The 25,223-nt window shown below is 43.7% G+C and overlaps 1 protein-coding gene across 2 annotated transcripts in view; it reads right to left on the bottom strand.

The window, feature by feature from the left end:
• DRC11 (dynein regulatory complex subunit 11) overlaps positions 1-25,223 on the bottom strand; it is a 438,498-nt gene that overhangs the window by 63,122 nt on the left and 350,153 nt on the right. For both annotated transcript variants that reach the window (XM_075317481.1, XM_075317480.1), the window contains exons 9-14: positions 5,883-5,958; positions 5,577-5,683; positions 4,503-4,595; positions 2,855-2,922; positions 1,393-1,475; positions 377-484 (exon numbers count right to left, since the gene is read on the bottom strand). In XM_075317481.1, coding sequence (XP_075173596.1) covers positions 377-484; positions 1,393-1,475; positions 2,855-2,922; positions 4,503-4,595; positions 5,577-5,683; positions 5,883-5,958 — 535 coding nt within the window. The remainder of the gene's footprint in view (positions 1-376; positions 485-1,392; positions 1,476-2,854; positions 2,923-4,502; positions 4,596-5,576; positions 5,684-5,882; positions 5,959-25,223) is intronic.

A 25,223-nucleotide genomic window follows, 5' to 3' on the forward strand; every position in this document is an offset into this window, starting at 1 on the left:
TCGCAGGGCAGGTGAGTGCATGTGAAGCTGCCGTAGCGATAATGTTCGCTACGCCAGCTATCACCATGATATCGCAGCTGCGACGGGTGCGGGGACCATCACGCTCAGCATCGCAAACATCAGCTTGCGATGTCGTAGTGTGCAAAGTGCCCCTTAGAGTGTCATGCTGTGATGTGACTGTGGGCTTCATATACTGTAGTCTGATCAGAATGTTAACTCAGAATCTTATGTTCAGTATTGGAAATTTTGCCTAGCTGCAAGACATCAGTGTATGATTTTTGGATGGGCAGTCCATGTTTATTTTTATACTTTTGTACCTAAAATATTGAAGCCTAAAATAGTATAAGAAACGTTCACTGAGGCCACAATTGCTCACCTAATGGTAAGACTCCATACAGGACGAGAAGCTGTTTGACATCGCTAAGAGATGGCATTGGTTCTATGTCAGCCTGGCGCAGAGTAGTGCCTAAATAACTATATTCACCTGGAAAAAATACAAATGCACGCAGTTATTAACACAGTATATGTCATAATAAATACAGCAAATACTCACTTTGTTTACTATTACAAAGCTCTAGATCCCACACCCTAGTCCTCAATGTTGATATACTGTACAATCCTCCACAGTTCCAGAAATAAAACCTTTGCAAATATCCGTCTTTCAATTTCGGAGCCCAGCAGATACTTCTTTTATCATTTGCTCCTCTAGCTGATAGATCTTGTTCTCATTGCTTTGCGCTAATAGGTGAAAGAAGGAGCAGGAGCATAGGCTAAAAGAGGGCAAAGGCCAGCGTTACTGGGAGGAGTAAGGAAACTTTTCATGTCAGTCACTGAAAAAGGAGTGCAGTATTTAAACAAGGCTTGGCTATAAGGGCACGCTCACACGAGTGTATGACTAGGATGAGTATAAGGCGAGAACATTTCGCAATGCACTTGGACCAATGTTATTCAATGAGGGAGAGCAGATGTTCAGCTTTTTTCTCATCCAGATTCTGGATGAGCGAAAAGTCGCAGCATGCTGCGATTGTCAGCGAGAGAGACGTGTCACTTGCACCCATACAAGTCTTTGGGTGCGAGTGAAACATCTGACTGCACTCGGATGATATCCAGTGTGATAATCACATCAGGTGAAAATGGAGGAGATGGGAGATTAATCCCGCCCTCTCCTCTGCAGCTGAGATCAGATCATATCATACACTGGGAGATGAGGGTCCTAGCATATTGCATCCGATGCAATCGCATCAGATGCCATACGATCATGTGAATCCAGCCTAAGGAAAATGTTACTATGTCTTGTTACCTGGACCTTGGGTAATACTCTTGTGATAAGACAGCAGTGCTATACACAGTTATGGCACAAGACGTTCTGATGGCTCCAACACTGCCCCTTACCAATAAAATCTGACAATGTCACAGGCTTTGGTTTGATGAGAAGACCTTCTGTGACGAGCTCCTCATACAAAGAGTCAATGGTCCTGTAGATAAAATGATACATTATACAATGGATGTGAATACTTATGATAGAGCATTCCAAGTGGAAAAAGAATAATAATAATACTTTTATTCATTTATATAGCGCTATTAATTCCACAGCGCTTTACATACATTGGCAACACAGCCCATTGGGGGTCATGATCTAGGGTCCCTATCTGTATGTCTTTGGAGTGTAGGAGGAAACCCACGCAAGCACAGGGAGAACATACAAACTCCTTGCAGATGATGTCCTTGGTGGGATTTGAACCAAGGACCCCAGCGCTGCAAGACTGCAGTTCTAACCACTGAGCCACCGTGCAGCCCTAAAGAATCTGCCGCTTATATAAAACATTCTTGATACCATATCAGGAGCTGACATTTTAGTTTAAAGCTGTTCTGTCACCAGGTTTAACAAAACAAACTGTATAATTTTAAATAGGTCCCCTACACCTGGTGAGTCTGGTGTACTTATTTTGAAAAAAAATGTTAACATTCCATATTAAATATTAAAATGTGTGTCACACGCGATTCGACAGATTTGTACATGTTGAGCTCTACATGCCTGGGGGTCTTATGTGATATTTTTTGTCTTAGGCTATGTGCGCACGTTGCGTCCAGTACCTTGAAGAAATGAACGCATCCTCTGGCAGAATTTGTCATTGTGAAATTTGTTTTTGACCACATAAACGCAAGAAATACGCATGCGTTTTTGCCGTGTTTTTGCTGCGTTTTACATGCTTTTTCAGTGCTTAAATTGAGATGCGTTTTCAATACAAATACACAACTAAATAAAGTTTGAACATTCAAACAGTAGGAAAAAAAGGAAAAAGAAATAAATAAAGACCTTTAAATCATACACTACAATGATAATTAACCGAAAATGATTAATGAAATTTAATAATTATGTTCAAAATAAAGTAATAGTATTGTTTGACTCATTTTTTTAAAGTTGGAATGGATGTGAGGGCAAATGGAAACCTCTTGACCTCACTATAATGCCAAAAACGCATGCTTTGATTTTGACAAAAAAAGCATGCGTTCTGCATCAAAAAAGCATGTAAAACGCTAGAAATTTCTTATAGGCTGCGTTTTGATAATTCTCATTGACTTCAATGTTACCAAAACACTGCCAAAACGCTCAAAACAATTGACATGTTGCTTCTTCAAACACAAGGATTTTGACAAATTTTTGTCATAAAAAACGCATCGTTTTTGGACGCAGAGTGCGCACACAATATGCCTATTTCCCATAGACTTTGCTTGGAAATCAAAATGCATGCATTTTTGCATTAAAACACTGCAGTTCAAAACGCTGCGGAAACGCATGAAAAAACGCAACGTACGCACATGGCCTTAAGGTAAAATATAATTAGCCACCTACCTGTCTGGTGTTAAGTCCTTTTCCTTCTTTTTCTTTCTCTTTCCACTTTTCTTTCCCTTTTTCTTTTTCTATAGTTAGACATAGGTAGTGTAAAGATAAAGGTATAACTTATGCATTTACACAATATTCATAAAGAATGCTGCCGTTTTAGCATTCTGTGCATAAAACTGTTTTTTTATAGCCATGATACGGCCAAAGTTTAGGATTCAGACAGTTTTACTGAACTAATCTTAGATCTCTAGAACCTTTGTAACTGCCATCAACAATATTGCATAGCAATTAAAGGGGTGGTTCACCCGTTTTCATTACTGGCCATGTTGAGAAACAAGGATTCTCTCATATAGCTTGTGTTGCCAATAGTGCCTGTGAGCAGCGCTATTGCGGTCCACTCACCCCCTTCGCATTACCCCCGGGCTCTGTGACCTCTGATGTCCGGTGATATCACGTCAACTGAGGTGGGCCACAGTCTTCCTGAGTGACTGGGCTGTGGGCGACGTTTCACCGCTCGTCACAGCCCAGCATTTCCCTGCCCCCTCCTCCTCCACTGCAGAGTGCACAAGCAGGAGTGATGCTGGTCTGTGACGAGTGGTGAATTGCCACCTACAGCCCAGTGACTAACAGAGACTGGGGCCGGCCGCGGTAATACCAGGTCAACAGGAAGTTGTTGTGACGTCACTGTTCATCAGAGGTCACGGAACCCAGGGGTCACGCGATGGGAATGAATAGACTGCAATAGTGCCGTTCACAGACACTATTGGCAACACAAGGTATTTGAGAGAAACATTGTTTCTCAACACAATGCTGATGTGGCCAGTAATGAAAATGGGCGAACCACCCCTTTAAAGTGCACCAATCACCAAGATTTTCCTATAACCTAAAGCCAGTGCTATACCAGAAGGGGCGGGGCCTCAGCTAACAGAAAAATGATGTTGCTTCCTGGTATCAGCTATGTTGGCTGAGGTCTCGCCCCTTCAGGTCACATGGGTATGACATCAGCACAGGTCCTTCTAGTCACTAAGTAAAACGATAAATAATAGAATTAGCATAAATAACAGGGGGGGGGGGAGGAGGACAGGCAGGGGGTAGAAAATCACTATGAATACCCACTCCAGTTATCAGCTGATCAGCAGCTGCTGCCACTCAAAATCTGCTCATTTTAAAAACTTTACTTGCTTTTGTTTCAAAACCTATACATCCTAGCACTGGCTTTAGGTTATATAGGAAACTCCTGATGATTGGTGTGCTTTAATTTAATCATATAAACTACAGGTGAAGCTCAACAGTTAAAATCAATCTGGACTGGTTAGCCGTTAGCTTTTGCTGATGGATTTTATTATAGTTTTATTTGTATAATCCTGCAGATTTGTGTTCTGGTATATAGACTGCTACCTATAACTTAATTTTTAGCCGCTGTCATCATTTTGTAATTATTTCTAATTTTCATCATATGAACTACTCAGGAAGAATCTGTCTTCAAAAGATTAAGACAAGCACTTACTAAAATTTTCAGTGACCATGGCAATGTGGATTTGTATACCAAGTAAACATAATCCTTATTAATCTACATTGTGCTCTGTGGAAGGCAATTAAACTTTTCTTTATACGTTTAATGATTCAAATGTCTCTGGTCCATAATCCTTTTACTTACCTTTCCTCCTTTCTTCCCTTTTTTCTTTTTGTTTTTATCTCTATCCACGGCCAGTTTCAAGTTTTGGAGTTCTTGTCTCATCAGTTCATCCACCTTAATAAAAAATGATTTAATTAATGTAATTTATTTTTTAATAATTTTCTTTCTTTTATCAATTGCAGAAATGTCAAACTGCAATCTGTTGCTATCTGTGGGATATAGATGTGTTCCTGTCATAGCAGTGGCGGACACAGACAGAAAAGTACACTGTACATGGGCCCTTTGCAGTTCAATAGGTCATCAAAATGCACAATTTCACCTACTTTAGAGGTTGAAATGGCCCCCCTCATCTCTTGGGCCACTTTGCAGCTGCAGAGGTTGCACCAATGATATCTCCGCCCCTGTATCATAGTGATTCCATAATGGGAAAGCTCAAGAGGGCTATCAGCAACAGACAAAAAGCCAGCTCACCTGTGCCTGGGCCTCCACTCTTTGGAGCATGGAAAACACCTTGTCCGAAGTGAACATTAATGGAAAAAGGGCTATGGTCATCTTAGGGCCATTCAAGAGGGCTATGGTCATCTTAGGAGAAGTTTGCCAAAATAAAATGTCGGATTAATGTGAGCCAAATCAGTCAATTTTGGTGGCTTCATCAGGCCAGTTACTGTTCATGGTGGTTTCCCAAGTCTCCTCTGAGAGCCAACCACAGCCGTTCCTTGGTCAGAACAGATGCTGAACTCAGCACACATGTGTATTGGTGTGTATGGAGGATTGTAAAAAATGACCCCTATCTACATTAGACTTAAGTATCAGGCAGCCTACAGTCTAATGTGTATGGGGGCCTTCTGACTTCCTGCCCAAAAAAGTATGTCGGCAAAATGAACATCCGGCCTGGTGGATTTCAATGGCCGATCCCTTTTTTTCTCCTAGAGATGCCACTGCAAGTGGAGTTTTCTCTCATGGAGAACACAGGAGCGACAGCCAAGCTGTGTGTTCCTCTGTACAGGGGAGTCAGGAGAGATAGCTCTCGGACAATTATTCGGCCTACAGCTATCCAAAGAATCTGAAGGCCTTTAGATGATACAACAGCCAAACCTGTATTCTAATCTCTTCTTCTACTTCCTTCCTCTTATCTTCTTTGATGAGCTCTGAATCGTGGGTCTGAAATAGATTCCAAGACTCTTTCCGATTTAGCCAAACACCTGCAAGTGAAGCAGACATTGAAAAGTGAAAAAAAAGGATAAAATGACCTCTGCGTTTTATCTATTATATGTGTTTGAGCTGCAATAAAACTTGGAAATCCCTGCCCTCTATTATCATCTGAATCAGATCCAAGATGTATAATGGAGGCCTGTACATCTGCTGGCTGTTGTACTTTTCACTTTTCATTAATAGCCTCACCTTCATAAGTGTCATTTGCAGACGATACGTCAGGAAGAAATTGGCTTGGCTTCATTTTCCAACCTGGCTCTTCCTCCTAATTGGATTAAGAATAAATGTAACATCGACAGTATAATATATACTCATGTATTACTTTGTTAGTTACTTGTGACCACAAATGAATCCACACAATAGTCATGTAGTATATGTATTTTTACTATGGCAGGTAAATCTCCTCTATTTAAGGGCTTTCTCCACTTTGGATATTCTTCTTTGTTTGAAGGCTTCTGTGACAATAACCGTGTTAGGCCCCTTTCATAAGTCCATGATTCCGATACGTGTGATGTCCAATTTCATACGTATCGGAGACTTGGACACATGCAGACCCGTTAATATAAATGGGTCTGCGCACACATCCGTGTTTTTTTGCGGACGTATAGCGCACACACGTGTCTGTGTGTTCCACATGGAGACAAGTCAGTTTTTTTCCGGTAGCACTAATGTCACACGGATTATACACTGATGCGATCCATGTGACATGTACTGGAGAAAACATGTTTTTGAAATAAAATAATTTTCTATACTCACCTGTCTCCAGCGCTGTTGTCTTCGACGCTGCTGTCACTTGCTTCTGGGCCTGCTCATTATGCTCATGAATATTAACAGCACCACGGACCCTGAAGTAGCAGCGCCAGAGACAGCAGCATCGGGGACAGGTGAGTAAAAAGTTCCTGAACACACGTGTGCCAAAGTGACGGTACACGGATGGCCATATGCACCTTCAATATGAACTGGGAAAACTTGCGCTTTTATCACGGACATGTGAAGGGGGCCTCACAGGGTGTCCTGCAGTTGGGACCACTAGCAAATTATTTTAATAATTGAGAAGTATCAAGGATTAGTGACAAGAATCAAGTCAATTTAGTGAGGCCACTCACGTCTAGTCGGAATGTTGCTGAGAGTATGTGCAACATATACTTGTGGTCACATGGCTGCCCAATCTCACCGCTGGTGAAAGTATTTACCCCCTTGGCATTTTTCGTGTTTTGCTACCTCACAACCTGGAATTTCACTGTTTTTTCTTTAGAGGGTTTGCATCAGATCATGTACAGATCATCCCTAAAACTGTGAACTGTTTTCTTTTTATTGTGCAGCAACAAATAAGAAAAAAATAACTTAAAACTTCAGTGTGCATAACTATTCACCCCTCTAAAGTCAGTACTTTGTAGAGCCTCCTTTTGTGGCAATTACATCTGTAAGTCACTTTGGGTAAATCTCTGAGCTTTCCACATCTTGCCACTGGAATTTTTGCCCATTCCTCAAGGAAAAACTGCTCCAGTTCCTTCAATTTAGATGGTGTGAGACTCATGTGGGATTAGTGGATGAGGGCAGGTATATCTCACCCCGGTATCGGTCCTATGTGACTTAGCCTGGCCAGGATCACCTGGCTACTAATGGATTAATGGGAGGTGAAGGACGGAGGTAAAAGGAATCTGGGAAGTTGGGGGAGGGTCTCCATCTGGGAACACAGTAAGCCTGTCTGTGTAGGAGACACTTGTGAGGAGCAGTGCCTGGTGTTTGTAAGGTTTAGCTGGAAGGGAGAAGCCCTCCAGTTGGTAGTTAGGATAACACCGTGTATAGTTAGTGCCGGACAGGCAAGGATTTATTTTGTTGGTGTTTTTTTTTCTTTTGTTTATGCTTCACTGCAATAAACCTGACCAAGCGTCAGTTACACCTTGAATTCGGCTGTCTGCCTGAGGTGAATACGTGCCCTTTGAACCCAGCAAAGGCGATCCCGGAGCGTGTTATCACATTGTGGTGGAGAACGCGGGCAGCACGTTACAGCGCATCATAATGGATGACGTGGTGAAAGCGCTGGTACAATCCGCAGCTGTGCAGCAGGAGGCTAATCGTTTGATGTCGGCACAGTTGAAGGAACTGGTGGAATCGACGGTTAGAGACCGCCAACTTTTGCAGCAGGTGGCGCAGCGTCTGGCGACCGTACCTGAGAGTAATGCGGAGGCTGACCAGAGGGTGATTCATGTGAGTCGGTGCTGGCAGAAATTAACCACAGAGGACGATGTGGAAGCTTACCTGACCACGTTTGAACGGACGGCGGAGCGGGAAAAGTGGCCAAAGGAGCGATGGGCCGACTTGCTTGCACCGTTCCTAGCAGGTGAGGCCCAAAAAGCCTACTTTGATCTTGAGCCTGAAGCAGCGCATGACTTTGATAAACTAAAAGCCGAGATCCTTGCTCGGCTGGGAGTGACGACGGCCGTGCGAGCACAGAGAGTTCATCAATGGACTTATCAGCCCGATAAACCACCGCGGTCACAGATGTTTGACCTCATTCACTTGACCAAGAAATGGCTACAGTCCGAGGTTTTGACGGCGCCAGAGATGGTACAAAGAATCGTTCTTGATAAATACCTAAGAGCTCTACCGCCATCTCTGAGAAAGTGGGTAAGCCATGGAAACCCCACGACAGCGGATCAGCTAGTGGATCTAGTGGAGCGTTATTCCTTGGCAGAAGGACTTATGGACGATGCTACACATCCTCGCTCTTCCCCTTCTCGACGAGGATCTGGTAAGACTGTTCCAGGGTCATGGGGAGGAGGAAAATATCCTAAGGCAGTGGAGGAGGAAAACAGGACTGCTGGCCCTGTGAGGGCTAAGGTGCCAAACTATGGTCTTAGCAAGGGGCCCGTGAGGTGTTTCCGCTGCCAGGAGGTGGGCCACATTGCTGCAAACTGTCCAGTAACTGCAGAACCGATGCAGTGCGATGTCACGGACTTTGAAAAACGCAGGGCTATGGTTGCACGGGTAGTGTGTGTTGCTGCATGTCAAGGCGATATGAGAAAACACCTGTGTGAAGTGTCCATTGATGGCAATACTGTTGTTGCACTATTAGACTCGGGAAGTGTGGTGACTCTGGTAAAAGCCAGTCTGGTAGCAGTCCCGATGGGACAGTCAGATAAATTTTCTGTGACATGTGTGCATGGAGACACCTGCTCGTACCTCACAACGGTCTCCTGCATTACTACGCCCTATGGGTCTGTGCATCATAAGGTGGGACTAGTACCAGCATTATTGCATGATATCATTTTGGGCAGGGATTTTCCCCACTTCTGGCAGTTGTGGGAGAACCAGTTAGTACCCCAGGGTAGCCGCACGGATGATCCTTCTCCCACACCTTGTGTGGGCCCGGAGCCACTAGAGGATGCCCCACAAGAGGGTTCAGAGGAGGAATCCGCTGAAAACAACCCCCAGTTCCCCTTTTCAGTTCTCGAGGGTGATTCCGATGAACCCGGGGCAGAGGCGGACACGGGTGGCTGTCCCCCTTCCTCTTGGCTGAATTCGGAAGTCCAGAAAGATGACTTCCAAAGTGAGCAAATGAGAGATCCTACCCTTTCTCAGGCTATAAAAAATGTTAAAATGATAAACGGGGTGCAGGTGGATGCAGGTACTAGGCTGTCTTACCCCTACATGGCACACGGACACATGATGGGGGGACACCTGGGGGTCCAGAAAACTACCGAAAGGATATTACACTGTTTTGTTTGGCCAGGCATGCATCACGATATTCGCACCTATTGCGAGTCTTGTCCCGACTGCCAAATCTCTGCGCCTAGGCCCCGTTTCTGTAGCCCCTTAGTACCTCTGCCTATCATCGAGATCCCATTTGAGAGAATTGGGATGGATTTAGTTGGACCCCTCCCCAAGTCTGCACGAGGACACCAGCACATCCTTGTCATCTTGGATTATGCCACTCGTTACCCCGAGGCCATCCCTTTGCGTAACACGGCCACCAAGACCATTGCCAAGGAGCTGGTGCATGTGTTTAGTCGGGTTGGTGTCCCAAAACAAATACTCACAGACCAAGGAACCCCCTTTATGTCTAAAGTAATGAAAGAACTCTGCAGGCTGTTACAAATAGCACAGTTACGCACCTCCGTGTATCACCCTCAAACGGACGGACTGGTCGAGCGGTTTAACAAAACTTTGAAACAGATGCTCCGTAAGGCGATAGACAAGGACGGGAAGAACTGGGACTACTTACTCCCGTATTTGCTTTTTGCCATCCGGGAGGTGCCCCAGTCTTCCACCGGGTTCTCTCCTTTCGAGCTTCTGTACGCCCGACGTCCCCGTGGACTGTTAGATGTCGCTAAAGAAACCTGGGAGGGACAGGTCACCCCGTTCAAAAGCGTAATAGACCATGTAACCCAAATGCAGGACCGTATTGCGGCTGTGATGCCCATCGTTAAAGAGCATATGATACATGCTCAAGGAGCACAGAAAAGGATTTATGATAGGGGGGCCAAGATCCGTACTTTTGCACCCGGAGATAGGGTGTTGATCCTGGTCCCCACGGCAGAAAGCAAATTTCTGGCAAAGTGGCAAGGCCCATTTGAAATTAAGGAACGGGTGGGTGAGGTAAACTACAAAGTGTACCAGGCTGGTAAAAGAAAGCCTGAACAGATTTATCACGTGAATCTGATAAAACCCTGGAAGGACCGTCCAGCTCTGTCAGCAGGTCTGGCCCTTCCGGTCTGCAAGCAGACCATACCGGAGGTAGGGACTGCGGAGACTCTGTCGGAGCGGCAAAAGACCGACGTCAAGCAGTTTGTAATCAACAATCACGAGTTTTTCTCGGAAAAGCCCGGGCAGACCACTCTCATTAAACATGACATCATAACAGAGCCTGGGGTAACAGTTCAGGTAAAGCCCTACCGAATACCGGAAGCTCGGCGAGAAGCTGTCTCCCGAGAAGTGAAGACCATGTTAGAGTTAGGTGTAATCGAGGAATCGCATAGCGCCTGGTCGAGTCCGATTGTGTTAATACCGACCAGACGGCTCCATTAGATTCTGCAATGACTTCAGGAGATTAAATGCAGTCTCCAAATTTGATGCATACCCTATGCCACGGGTCGATGAATTAATAGATCGGCTTGGAAAAGCCCGGTATATCACGACCCTAGACTTAACGAAGGGCTATTGGCAGATCCCGCTAACAGAGGCCGCTAAAGAGAAAACTGCGTTTTCTACACCGGAAGGTTTATACCAGTATGTGTATATGCCGTTTGGACTACATGGGGCACCGGCAACCTTTCAAAGGTTGATGGACCGAGTCCTGAGGCCCCATAGGCAGTATGCTTCTGCGTATTTGGATGACATAGTCATTTACAGCCTGGACTGGGAGACGCACCTCCAGAAACTAGAGGCCGTGATTGAGGACCTGCGGGAGGCGGGTCTAACAGCAAACCCCAAGAAATGTCATATCGGGCTGGAAGAAGCCCGGTATTTGGGATACGTAATTGGGAGGGGAATTGTTAAACCCCAGAATGACAAGATACAAGCCATTCAGAACTGGCCGCAACCAGTCAACAAGAAGCAGGTGAGAGCGTTTTTGGGAATAGCCGGCTACTACCGACGGTTCATTCCCAATTTTGCGGCTACCGCTGTTCCCCTGACGGACCTTACCAAAGGGAAAGACTCTGTCATGATCAAATGGACCTCGGCAGCCGAAGAAGCCTTCCATAACTTAAAACTAGCTCTTTGCTCTCAACCTGTGCTAATGACACCTGACTTCCGCAGCGAGTTCGTGGTCCAAACGGACGCTTCTGATGCCGGTATAGGGGCTGTATTGTCACAACTGCAGGACGGAGAGGAACATCCGGTCCTTTATCTTAGTCGGAAACTTAATAAGCATGAACGCAACTATGCCATAGTGGAAAAAGAATGCTTAGCCATTAAGTGGGCTCTAGAGTCCCTTAAATATTACTTGATTGGAAGGAAGTTCCGGATGATCACTGACCATGCCCCTCTCAAGTGGATGCACTTGAATAGGGAACGGAATGGCCGAGTGACCCGGTGGTTCCTTGCACTTCAGGCCTACCGTTTTACAGTGGAGCACCGCCCGGGGGTGCGGATGGGGAATGCTGACGCCCTGTCTCGTGTGCACTGTTTTGTGGGTGCTGTTGCTCAGCTGCAGTGGTCTGAGCAGAGGGGGGGGATATGTGAGACTCATGTGGGATTAGTGGATGAGGGCAGGTATATCTCACCCCGGTATCGGTCCTATGTGACTTAGCCTGGCCAGGATCACCTGGCTACTAATGGATTAATGGGAGGTGAAGGACGGAGGTAAAAGGAATCTGGGAAGTTGGGGGAGGGTCTCCATCTGGGAACACAGTAAGCCTGTCTGTGTAGGAGACACTTGTGAGGAGCAGTGCCTGGTGTTTGTAAGGTTTAGCTGGAAGGGAGAAGCCCTCCAGTTGGTAGTTAGGATAACACCGTGTATAGTTAGTGCCGGACAGGCAAGGATTTATTTTGTTGGTGTTTTTTTTTCTTTTGTTTATGCTTCACTGCAATAAACCTGACCAAGCGTCAGTTACACCTTGAATTCGGCTGTCTGCCTGAGGTGAATACGTGCCCTTTGAACCCAGCAAAGGCGATCCCGGAGCGTGTTATCACATTGGTTTTCGATGATGAACAGCAATCTTCAAGTCTGACCACAGATTCTCAGTTGGATTGGCTGGGCTTTGACTAGGCCACTTCAATACATTTACACATTTCCCCTAAAACCACTCGAGTGTTGCTTTAGCAGTAGCTTTGGGTCGTTGAAAAGTGAACCTTCGTATAGTTTTAAATCACTACCAGACTGAAACAGGTTTTACTCAAGAATATCCCTTTATTTCGCATGATCCATCTTTCCCTCAACTTGGACCATTTTCCCTGTCCCTTCTACCGAAAAAAATATCAACAGTATGATGCTTCCACGACCATATTTAACTGTGGGGATGGTGTTCTTGGGGTGATGAGCTGTGTTGGTTTGGTGCCTGACATAGCATTTACCTTTGTGGCCAAAAAGTTTAATTGTGGTCTCATCTGACCATAGCACCTTCCTCCATACTCTTCCTCAGTCTCCCAAATGTCTTTTGGCAAAATCCAAACAAGCCTTCCAATCTTTGGCGGTAAGTAAAAGCTGTTTTCTGGCCAGCTCTATGGAGTGTACAGATTATTGTGGTCATATGGACAAGCACTATAGCTTATGCAGCTCTTTCAGGGTTACCTTTGGTCTCTCTGCCTCACTGATTAATGCCCTCCTTGCCCAGGCTCAGAGTTTTGGTGGGCCTCTCTCTTGGCAGGTTTGTTGTGGTGTCATGTTCTTTCCATTTGATGATAATGGATTTGAAGGTGCTCCAGGGAATTTAAGGAGTACCATCAGTCAGAGCACCAAGAATTTGAAAGATCCCCCCCCGAAGACATCGACCAAGATGTTTTAGTAGATTTTAGGCTAGTATTTTATATGGATATTATTAATATCTCCTTGGTCTTCATGGTGTTGTTTGGTTACTGGTGCCTTTTGCTTAATGGTGTTGCAGCCTCTGTGGCCTTTTAGTAAGGGTGTGTATATACTGACAGACTACGGGACACTTAGATTGCACACAGGTGGACTTCCCTTCACTAGGTCTTTTCATCAGGCTCAGTATAAGGCTAGGATCACACACTGCGTTTTTGTGCGTTTTTTTGCGGCAAAAACTGCACAAAAACGCACCTGCGTCAAAAAAACGCGGCAAAAAACGCACGCATTTTGCCGCGATTTGGTGCGTTTTTTTGCTGCGTTTTGCTGCGTTTTTGCTCACTGCGTCTTTATGCCTTTTTTATCAGTGAACAAAAAAAAAAAGGTCTGATGTCATTTCCTTCTTCAATGTGTTCTTCATTCTCCACTAGTGTATGCAGAAGAGCAGACAGCTGCAGAACTACAAGGCTCAGCATGCTCCATCCAATAGTGTATGCAGGAGAGCAGACAGCAGCTGCAGAACTACAAGGCTCAGCATGCTCCATCCAGGACTGTATGCTTGAGGGAGAGTCAGGGGGAGCAGACCTACAAGGCTCAGCATCCTCCATCCAATAGTGTATGCAGGAGAGCAGACAGCAGCTGTCGAACTACAAGGCTCAGCATCCTCCTTCCAGGACTGTATGCAGGATTTCTTTGCCCCCCCCAAACAAAAAAAATGACGTGGGCTTCGCCATATTTTTGTATGCTAGCCGGGTACAGCCCCCAACCCCCAGCTGCCTATTTGTACCCGGCTGGGAACCAAAAATATAGGGAAGCCCTTTTTTGAATTTCATGAAATAATTAAAAAAAAAAATGACGTGAGCTTCGCCTAATTTTTGAGTCCAGCCGGGTACAACTAGGCAGCTGGGGATTGGAATCCACAGTGCAGGGTGCCCATGCTTTCTGGGCACCCCCGCTGTGAATTGCAGTCCCGCAGCCACCCCAGAAAATGGCGCTTTCATAGAGGCGCCATCTTCTGGCGCTGTATCCAACTCTTCCAGCTGCCCTGATGCCGGGTGGCTCGCTGGGTAATATTGGGGTTAGGGCTAGCTGTATAGCTGGCCCTAAGCCCGAAATTCATGGTGTCACGCCAATATTAGACATGGCCACCATGAATTTCTAGTAAAGATAAAAAAAAAACACAACACACAGAAAAATATTTTTATTAGAAATAAAACACAACACAATTAGTGACTCCATCTTTATTGAAATAAAGAACCCCCCTCCGCAGTAATCCTGGGTCAAGGGTCCCGCGCCGTCCAATCCGGATCCAATATCATCTGATCGGTTTGCTGGAAGGCAAAGCGATCAGATGATGTGTCAGGTTCTAGGGGCTGAAGTACATCACACATCAGCTGATTGTATAAAAGCCGTTTATACAATCAGATGATGCATCGGTGCAAAAAAAAAAAAAAATACTCACTTATGTGCTGATTACCGGCAGCTCCTGCAGCGGAGTCTGATCCCGTCCGATCGCTGCAGCAGCTGCCGGTAATCAGGGATGAAGTCTCCTGACGCATCCGCTGATAGGTGAAGCCGGCCGGCCGCTGGCGTCAGCCCGAGACTTACGATCACCTGATGCATCAGGTGACTGCATCAGGTGATCCATCGCCAGGTCCTGCATCTATCGTACTGCCCGGGGAGACTGCACACACCCGGAGCGGCGATACCGTGAGAGGAGCTGGGAGCGGGCATGGCACCGGGATGCTGCAGACAGGTGAGTATAACTTTTTTTTTTTTTTCTACTGTTCACTTTTGATTTTGCAGCCGCTTCCACCTCCCGCCCAGACATGACGCCACACGGCAGCATACACGCCCAGGACGGGAGGTGGAAGCGGCGGTGACGGTACCGGGAGGATTCACGCTTCTGTGTTTACTGACAGAAGGAATCCTCTTCCTGTACACGTCACTTTACTACCCACCTCCTGCGTTTATAGCTGCGTTTTTGGTCTTAGAAACGCACCAAAACGCACCAAAACGCAGCTATTTGCGTTTCTCATTGCGTCTTTCAACATCCCATTGCACTCAATGGATGAAAAGCGCAGTGAAAAACGCGGGAATAATTGACATGCTGCGTTTTTGTGGCACCACAAAAACGCAGCTGAATAAAAACGCTGTGTGCAGACAGCAAAAATGAAAACTCATAGACTTTGCTGGGGAAGCAAAGTCATGCAGTTTTCTGAGCAAAAACGCACCCGAAAACTGTGCAAAAACGCCGCGAAAAACGCACTGTGTGAACTTACCCTAATACAATCTGAAGAGTCACATATTTATACACAACAGGACATAGAATGGGGCAGTAAATAAGACAACTTATGTGAAGAAGAACTATCAGTATGGCAAGGGGACAAACTGTTGTGGCAGTAAATATTGCAGCCAAAAGGGGTGAATACATATGACATGACAAATTATATGTATTGTCTCCCATAAATTAAATTTTTGCCCATATTTTTCTCATTTCACTTCCCCAACTTAGATTATTTAGTGCTGATGCATCACATACAAATCAGATTGCAAGAATATTTAAACACAGGTTGTAATGTAACAAAATAGGTAAAGAGCCAAGGTGGTGAATACTTTCACAAGGCATTGTATACAGGGTGTTCACCCATATCCTGTCCACCGCCATTAACTTGAGAATGGCGGCAGCTATAGGCATAGAAGTGGTGTCTAGGTATAGTAAAGTATCCATGCACTGCGCAATGAAAGCACCTATAGCGCCACCTGGTGGAAAACAATGGCGTTAGCATTTTTATCTCAAAAACGGAACGAGATAGAGAAAAAAAGTGAATTACAAAGTTGTAGGGCATCATCAATTCAATACGAACCAACACCTTGCATACAGAAATGCTTTGCTTAGAACGTGTAAAACTCACAAGGCTGCGGACGTGAAGCGATACCTCATGGAGACCTTCCTAAAAGTCATTGGGTCTGGTGGCTGCATGGAGTGGCCTCCACGCTCACCTGACCTGACCCCAATGGACTTCTTTCTGTGAGGTCACATCAAACAGCAGCTGTATGCGACCCCTCTACCAACATTGCAGGACCTACGACGACGTATCACAGATGCTTATGCAAACGTGTCACCTACCACATTGCACAACGTGCAGCAAGATACAGTATGCTGTCTAGAGTCTAGATGTGCATTGCAGCTGATGGTGGCCACTTGGAGCATCAAAGTTAAATGAGCTCCATATGTGTGACCAGCATTCAATGTTTTGAGGGGGTCATGGGTTTCATATCATAGCATTTCTGTATACAAGGTGTCGATTCGTATTGAATTGATGATGCCCTACAATTTTTAATTCACTTTTTTTCTCTATCTCGTTCCGTTTTCGAGATAAAAATGCTAACTCCATTGTTTTCCACCAAGTGGTGCTGTAGGTGGTTTCATTGCGTAGCGCATGGCTACTTTACTATACCTAGACACCACTTCTATGCCTATAGCTGCTGCTGTTCTCAAGTTATTGGCGGTGGACAGGATATGGGTGGACACACTGTATATTGGACAGAAAATAAAACAGGGGAGATAAATGTAACTTAAGCAGTTTGTCCAATCTTCATTCTTCAGGAGCGCAATGATCCTGTGTCTCTCAGCTTCCTGTTTACGCTCCAGTTCTGGCCAACAGCATGGCCCAAGCAGAGGCAGATTGACATCGGCAGCAGAGACACTGAAGCTGGCTAGATCCAGCAATATATACCGAGTGTCAGAGAAGGGATTATATCAGCTCTATAGCGCAAAGTTTGCCCCTGGGTGACAGGCCACTGCTGACAGAGAGCAGAGGTGGCCGATATCCTAAACAATGACCTGATAACAATAGAATTAAAAATAGTTTTGTTCTTGAACACAAAGGAGACATTTAATAAAGGGCAAAGTTGTTTGTTTTTACAAGCTCTGCAATTTTATCCATTTTAAGAAGATGAGACAATCCTTTAAAATGTGTCAGACTAGAATGTAGTGAAGTCATTAGTATGGAATCACTGAGCAGGTTCATTATGAATGTTATTTCTATGGAGTCACATAGCAGTGATATGTCTAGTACTGGCTAAACACTAAACAATATCCTGATTTTTTTCTCCCGCATATTACTGATATAATGGAGAAAACATGTCTGATGGGGTGACAGGCCTAATTCTCTCAAGTCGATAAGTGGAAAGTAATAAGGGTTCATAAGTTCATGCTTAGAAAGCACGGATGATTGGAAAGATAGCTATCACGTGTGATTTTATAGATATATGGTTCATGTGCAGTTCTTCATACATTTAATTACGGCGCGGATTATTTTAGTGTGGCAGAGTTTTCAATTATCCATATGTGCACGGAATTATCTCATCAACTAAAGGTTAATAATCTGTTTTCAAAAAGGGAAAATAGCCGGTGATATCCTTCGTATTGTCTTAGTATTCTTTGTATTTATTAGTACAGAATAAAAGAAATTAATATATTTTATAATTTAATTTGTTTTAAAAAAATATATAACAATATATACAGTAAAATATAATATAATAAAAAAAAATTATGATGTAATTTAAACCAGGTTTTTTTTTTTGCTTTTATTTGAAAGCCGTATTCATGCCATGCCTACATTTCCATGTTTCCTTTATTACTCATTATTTATATAGCACCAATATTTTCCGCAGAGGTGTTATGCAATATATTCATTAAATCAGGAAAATCCTGATTCTTTTTAGGGTATGACCGCACTTTGCGTTTTTACCTGCGTTTCTGCAGCGTTTTGAGCTGCAGCGTTTTCATGCCAAAAGGCATGCTTTTCCAAAATAGTCTATGGAAAATGGTGATTTCTAGTCCGGACTTTGCGTTTTAAAACGCTGCGTTTAATTTGCATATTTTGTGGCAAAAACCATGCGTTCAAAGAAGCAGCATGTCAATTGTTTTTGCCATTTTGGGTGCGTTTTGCTAACATTGAAGTCAATGAGAAATGGCAAAAACCAAGAAACTTCAAAGTTCCTGCGTTTTACCTGCTTTTTAGGTGCAGAAAACGTGTTTTGGACTTCAAAAACGCATGCTTTTCTGACATTAAAATAATGGAATAATATGTCCCTTTACACACACACACACACACACACACACACATAGTCCGACAATTAAATTAATGAAAATTATGATTTTATTGCTATTTTAGCATTAAATATTATAAAACCGCTATAATTTCATGCAATATAACTTTTTTCTTTATTAATTCGCAAATTATAAATGTATTGGGTTTTTTTTCATTCTGTTTGACTGTGTAAACTTTATTTAGCAGTGTCTTGATGTTCAAAACGCATCTGTCAAAACGCAGGTGAAAAAGCATGTAAAAAGCGCTGAAAACGCATTTAAAACGCGGTAAATATGCATGCGTTTTAAGCGCTAAATTTCTGGAAAAAATAATAGCTATTTATATGGTGTTTAAATTTTATACTGCATACCTGGACTTTTAAGTGCAATTTGATCCCTTAGGCCATTCGAGGGCAGTCTGATTTTTTTTTAGAAACCCATAGACTTGAATGGGCTAGTGCCATCTGATTTTCATATGCAGTGTTTTTTGTGTATTTTGTTTTTACACACCGAATCAGTCAGTGCAAAATCATTCATATGCACTGCCTCTTTGAATAACATTGGTCCAAGCATGATCCGTTTTTTAATAGCACTCGGACCGAAAATACGATAGTGTGCACGAGCCTAAAGGGACACACTGTTAATCTTTGGTAAGACATTTATTAATATCACACCTTGACGTATTGCTCTATCCAGTCTTGGATGATTTGCTGTCACAGCGCAGTCAGATATCAGCTACTATATAAGTGCTGTAGTGAAGGTTTATGGAAATTGGGCAACAGACCAGCTTCCAATTTGTTTAATATTAAATAGCACTGTTGGAAAACACATTTATGTGTCAGGAAAGATTTGTGGCAACAAAGTCTCAATATTAATCCTTTAATAATCCCTGTCCTTCAAGGAGGATGCATGGAGCCGATTTTTTGTTATTTCTGGGGCCGGGGAAAGGGCGGATGGTGAGAAGACTACAGTTACACACTGATTAAATGCATATTTTCAGAGATTGCCATCAAATTGTAACCACATCTTTCCTCTCTGACCTATAGGGCGCACTTGGCTTTCTTGGAAATTTGGCGGCAATTCCCTCCACTCCCCTGAGCCCACAATCCCTCTGATGCCAGTTTGTGTCATTTAACAAAATACACAATCTTTGACTTTCTTCAATATTAAGCCAAGTGTCACTTTTGTTCAAGCACAATCTAATATATCACCACCTAAGGCATATTAGAAATATTATCTTTATGATATTAAAGTACAAAGGAAATTCATATTGTAGGAATGTCGGTATTATTTCAGATCTGTGTTATCATTTTCTCTCCATATTTTACAGAAAGATATTTCAGCACTGAAAGTTAGAAAAACACAGACAGCAGGGATCCCCAGCAGTTTAGATTCTTATTGGAATAAATTACAAGCTGGTCTCTTCAGTGGAAAGGTAAACAGGTAGTATTCTCCTTTTAGAGAATAAATACATGGACATTTACATAGAAAATATGATACATTCCAGGAGGGTGAAGCTGAGAAGGCTGGATTTCAATTTATTGATGGGTTTTGAGGACCTGTGCAAAACGCCTGTCTCCAACCATGGAGTGTGGAGAAACACCCCAAGACTACAAAGTCTAAGAGGTTTCGCAATAGAAGTATCATGAGTGTATGTTACTCGGGGGACATGCGGGGTCAATCTGATGTCAGAAGGTCGCTGGTAGGTTTACTACTGTTATTTGATAACATCTCCTTGCTTCTGGTGCTGTAAGGGTTAAGCATCCTTTCTTGCCTGGCTTCTGGCTGTAGCTTCCTATCTCAGGTGCGCCTCTTTGGGATCACTCCCCTTCCCTATTTATGTCATGTGATCTGATTACGTAATGCCTGTGATAGAAACTGAATCCCTCATTTGTATGTGGTTTACTTTGGAAGGAGTTTGCTCTGGAAGAAGTTAGTCTTGTTGTGTGCAGCTATGGTGTTTGCTGCACTGAAGTCGCTTGGAGTGTTTTTCTTTTGCATGTCTATTTTCCCTGTCTGTTTTTCTACCCTCATGTTTCTGTATTGTATTGGCGAGTCTAGTGATCTCATCAGCCTGCTCACTAGCTAGGGTGAATGTAGGGCTAGCTGAGGGCCTAAGGTATCTGGTTCAGAGACAGGTTGCAAGAACCAATATAGGAACACTAGGGAACTCAGGAATCAGCTTAAGGTGAGTTCAGGAGGCATCCCCTTACCCCTCTCCCTAGCGGCAGGGACCTTTGTTGTATCATGACCCTGGGTGTGGTTTCATCTTCTGGGGGTTTACCAGGTACCGGGTAAACCCTGCTAGTCACATGCATGACAAGAAGAAGTCTAGAGTAGAGGATCCCCTTTAGAAGGAGGTTTCCACCACTTTGATATTAGTTACTTTTCCTTAGGATAGGTCATCAATATCAGATCATTGGGAGTCCAACATCTGGTTGTGTTCTTCTCCACAAACTGTTTGTATTTGAGGTGGGAGAAAACTTTTATGATGTCCAGATGTGTTATCAGGCCACGTGGAAAAGGTTATCTGAATAGGACAATAGTTTGGCACTGAATTGGCACTGAATTGGCAGTTTCTGAATTGGCACTGTGCTGTAGTATCTAATATAACAGCCATAACCGCCTTGACAGTCACTGGACCACTATAATTGTTACTGCCCCAGGTCTATATTTATTTTGCATATCAGTATCTTTTGTTTTGTTTTTAAGTGGCCAAAATGTTGCTGGAGTGAAGAATCTAAAGATTCCCCATATGTTTCAGATAGTCAGCTATCTTTCCACACTCCCCGAGCATTTATCAGGGGAGAGGAAAAAAAAACATCTCTGTCTGCGGCTTATCAAAATAATCGGGAAATCAAATTCCAACTGCTGAATCCTTTTCTCCCCTGATATTGAAGGAAGGTGCTGGCCATGGACTGCAGCGGTACCGCAGTCATTCGCCAAGGAGACTCTGTGTGCATATGTGCCTTCGAGTGGGATGCATGAGACTTACTGGTTTCTTCAGGCTGGTGTCCATCAACCCACTGGCAGTTACCATCATAGACAGTCAGTAACACACGCAACATCAGAGTTCCCTTAGGAAATCAGAATTGTTCACTTTTATTCTTCATACCATTATGACAGAACACCTTCCATTCCTTCCTCTCCATGTGGGGTACTGCACCTCGACCTGTTCCCATCGCTAACTTGGATCTCATCCACAAGCTCTGTGGTCTGTGTCTCCTTGCCCCTAACTCTGTTCACCTTCGTCAGATTCTGGGCCTTGACAGCTCTCTAGATGGACAATTCTCTAAGCCCGATGGGGTGAGTAATAGGCTCCGGACCTCTCGAGGTTACTTCAGGGTTCCCTGACGGACCCTTGCACCAAGACCACGTCTTCTCACCCTTGAACCCTATTCTCTACTAGTACTCTCTTGAGCCTTCCCTCCTGTTCTTTTTTCCCCGTCTTCTGCCACTCCTGCCTTCCACTACCTTAACCCTATCTAACATCTAATCAAAAACTGACTTGCCACTAGACAGCAGACAGACAGTGTTGCTTTTACGCCTTAACATATTGTTTGGCATTGTGCCCAAAAAGTTTGATTTTGGTTTCATCTGACCAGAGCACCTTCTTCCACATGTTTGGTGTCTCCCAGGTGGCTTGTGGAAAACTTTAAATGACACTTTTTATGGATATCTTTGAGAAATGGCTTTCTCCTTGCCACCCTTCCATAAAGGCCAGATTTGTGCAGTGTACGACTGATTGTTGTCCTATGGACAGACTCTCCCACCTCAGCTGTAGATCTCTGCAGTTCATCCAGAGTGATCATGGGCCTCTTGGCTGCATCTCTGATCAGTCTTCTCTTTGTTTGAGATGAAAGTTTGGATGGACGGCCGGATCTTAGTAGATTTGCAGTGGTATGATACTCCTTCCATTTCAATATGATCGCTTGCACAATGCTCCTTGGGATGTTTAAAGTTTTGGAAATCTTTTTGTAACCAAATCCGGTTTTAGGCCCTGTGCGCACTTACCGGATTTTGCCGCGGATTTTCTGCGGATTTGCTCCATGTTTCGCTGCAGAAAATGTTCATAACATCTCTGCAGTGAATCACCAGCAAAACCTAAGGAAAAAAAAATTCCTGTGCGCACTAGGCGGATTTTGACAGCTGCATGTTTTGCTGCGGGATTCCCGCAGCAAAAACAATTGCATGTCAATTCTTTTCCGCACATTGCTGCGGGATTTCACTCCATTGACTCCAATGTAATCAAGAAATCCCGCAGGGAATAACGCAGGCAGCTAATTCTATGCGGTTCACTGCGGTTCACTGCGTTATTTCCTGCGGTATTTCGCGGTTTACCTCCGGTAATGTACATCGCTGCCTGCGGTTTTGCAGGGAAGTGATGTCATTACAGGAAGAGGAAGCGGAGCAGAGAGTAAACACACACAGATCACAGACACACACAGACATCACAGACATCACAGATATAGAACACAGACACAGACATATAGAACACACATAGAAAGCAAACGGAAATATAGAAAACAAAACACGTGGGCTCCGCTGTATATTTACCGTCCAGCCAAGGTAAGCACACAGCGGCGGCCCGGTATTCTCAGGCTGGGGAGGGAGAGGGGCAGGGTTAATGTCCCCCACCTCACTCCCACCTCCCGCAGCCGAGAATATCAGCCACAGCTGCCCCGGGACTGTCGCATGCATTATGCGGCAGTACCGGAGTGTCCCCAGCTCTTCCTGCTGCCGTGTAGCAGTGGCAGTCAGGGTAATACAAGGAGTTAATGGTGGCGGATCACCGCCATTAACTCCAGGCTTGATCATGGCAGCGTCTATGAGACAGCTGACATGATCAACCCGTAAGTAAAGTAAAAAAACACACAGAAAAATCCTTTATTTTAAATAAAACACAAATAAGCCTCGTTCACCCTTTTATTAACCCCTCCCGAAACAAAGCTCCGACGTAATCCACAGCTCCGGCGTCCTGCGATGCCGCGACTGACACAGACACTGCTGAATGCAGCCTCGCAGCGAGACAGCAGAGGTAACTCCAGGGCATTTCCCACGGCCGGTAATGTGAACACACTGCCGACCGTGAGAAATGCAGAGTGTGCTCACAGGGACTCTATCTATCCCTCTATCTATCCTTCTATCTATCCCTCTGTCTGTCTATCTATCTATTCTTCTATCTATTCTTCTGTCTATTTCTCTATCGCAGAATGAAATGACTTTTTTTTTTTTTTTTTACTCAATGTGCTTTATTGCATTGAATGCAATAAAGCACATACCAACCCGCACGTGGCAAAACCGCGAACAATACCGCGGTAAAACCGCAGCAAACCGCGGCAAACCGCATGCGGTTTTCAAGTGCAGTTTGCCGCGTTTTTTTACCGCGGATGCGGTAGTCTTTGAATACCTGCGGAATTTTCTTGAGAAAATTCCATTTTCCAGTGCGCACAGGGCCTTAAACTTCTCCACAACAGTATCACGGACCTGCCTGTTGTGTTCCTTTGTCTTCATGATGCTATCTGCGCTTTAAACAGAACACTGAGACTATCACAGAGCAGGTGCATTTATACAGAAACTTCATTACACACAGGTGTCTAATACTTATCATCATCAGTCATTTAGGACAACATTGGATCATTCAGAGATCCTCAATGAACTTTGGAGTGAGTCTGCTGCACTGAAAGTAAAGGGGATGAATAATATTGCATGCCCCACTTTTCAGTTATTTTTTTTTTTTAAAAAGTTTAAAATAAGCAATAAATTTTGTTCAACTTCACAATTGTGTCCCACTTGTTGTTGATTCTTCACCATAATATTAACATTTTTATCTTTATGTTTGAAATCTGAAATGTGGGTAAAGGTTGAAAAATTCAAGGGGGCCGAATACTTTTCCAAGGCACTGTACATCTTATAATATTCGACAGTCTATAAAACATACTACATGTCCTGTATATGGTGGGGCGTAACCCCCCTTCTACAATATCTTCTTGGAAAAATTAGGAAGCAGCCATATACATCAGATGGTCGTCCCGTCCCGCCGACAACTTTTATCTAAAATGTGTATGAGAAAACCTTAGTTTGCTTGCTTTAGATCCCTACAATATATAATGATATATAGTAGAGTAAAAAAACCTACAGTGCAGAGGAGAAACTAGAGCAGTGCTGAAAAGTTTAGCTTGGACCATATATTATATTTTGAGATTGCCAGCTGAAGTAACAAGGATGTCAAATTATTTAGAAAAAAAAATTTACTATAGCAAGAAATACCAAAAGAAATAATTATATTGAATGTTTGATGACGAATATTGACTTATTTAGCATTTTTCACTAATAACATAGCATGCCTTAGTTTTTATAAAAGCTCCGGCTGTAGAACATGGCTTTCGTTAGCCTGACACTAAACACTAATGCCACATGAATTTAGGCTTTAATGGAAATATGTGATATTTTTGACACATAACATATGGACTAGATTAGACTTTTGTTACTTGCTAATATATTTTGATAGTGTAATATAATGATCTTGTCCCCTATGGCACTGTTTCTAAAATTATTACCCTCACTGAATCCTTCTATGTGAACCATAGGAAGTTGTATAAGGACCACCTTATCCGTTCACATTTGAGCCTTCCATTGTGAAAAGGCAAAATCAAAATTAGTTTGGGAAATGGGGATAATAATAATAGTAGGCCTCTCTGAATTTAGTTTATGGAGTACATACACCTTCGGCACCCAGAATTGAAAGCTAGGAGGAAATTATTCATAATATGCCAGTAGTTCAGTTTTCTTCATTTGTTTTCATGAACTAAACTTGCATATAGCTGAATCAGACTTGTTAGCCTATGCCGATGCAACATAGGGAAACCGAGACTCTAAATAAGTAAGTCTTAATAGTTCCTAATCCAGAATGCGACAAGGTAATAAGGGTTAAAAGGAACCAAACGGCTGCTGTATTGTAGAC

The sequence above is a fragment of the Anomaloglossus baeobatrachus genome, chromosome 7 (genome assembly GCF_048569485.1).
Source record: "Anomaloglossus baeobatrachus isolate aAnoBae1 chromosome 7, aAnoBae1.hap1, whole genome shotgun sequence".
NCBI lineage: Eukaryota > Metazoa > Chordata > Amphibia > Anura > Aromobatidae > Anomaloglossus > Anomaloglossus baeobatrachus.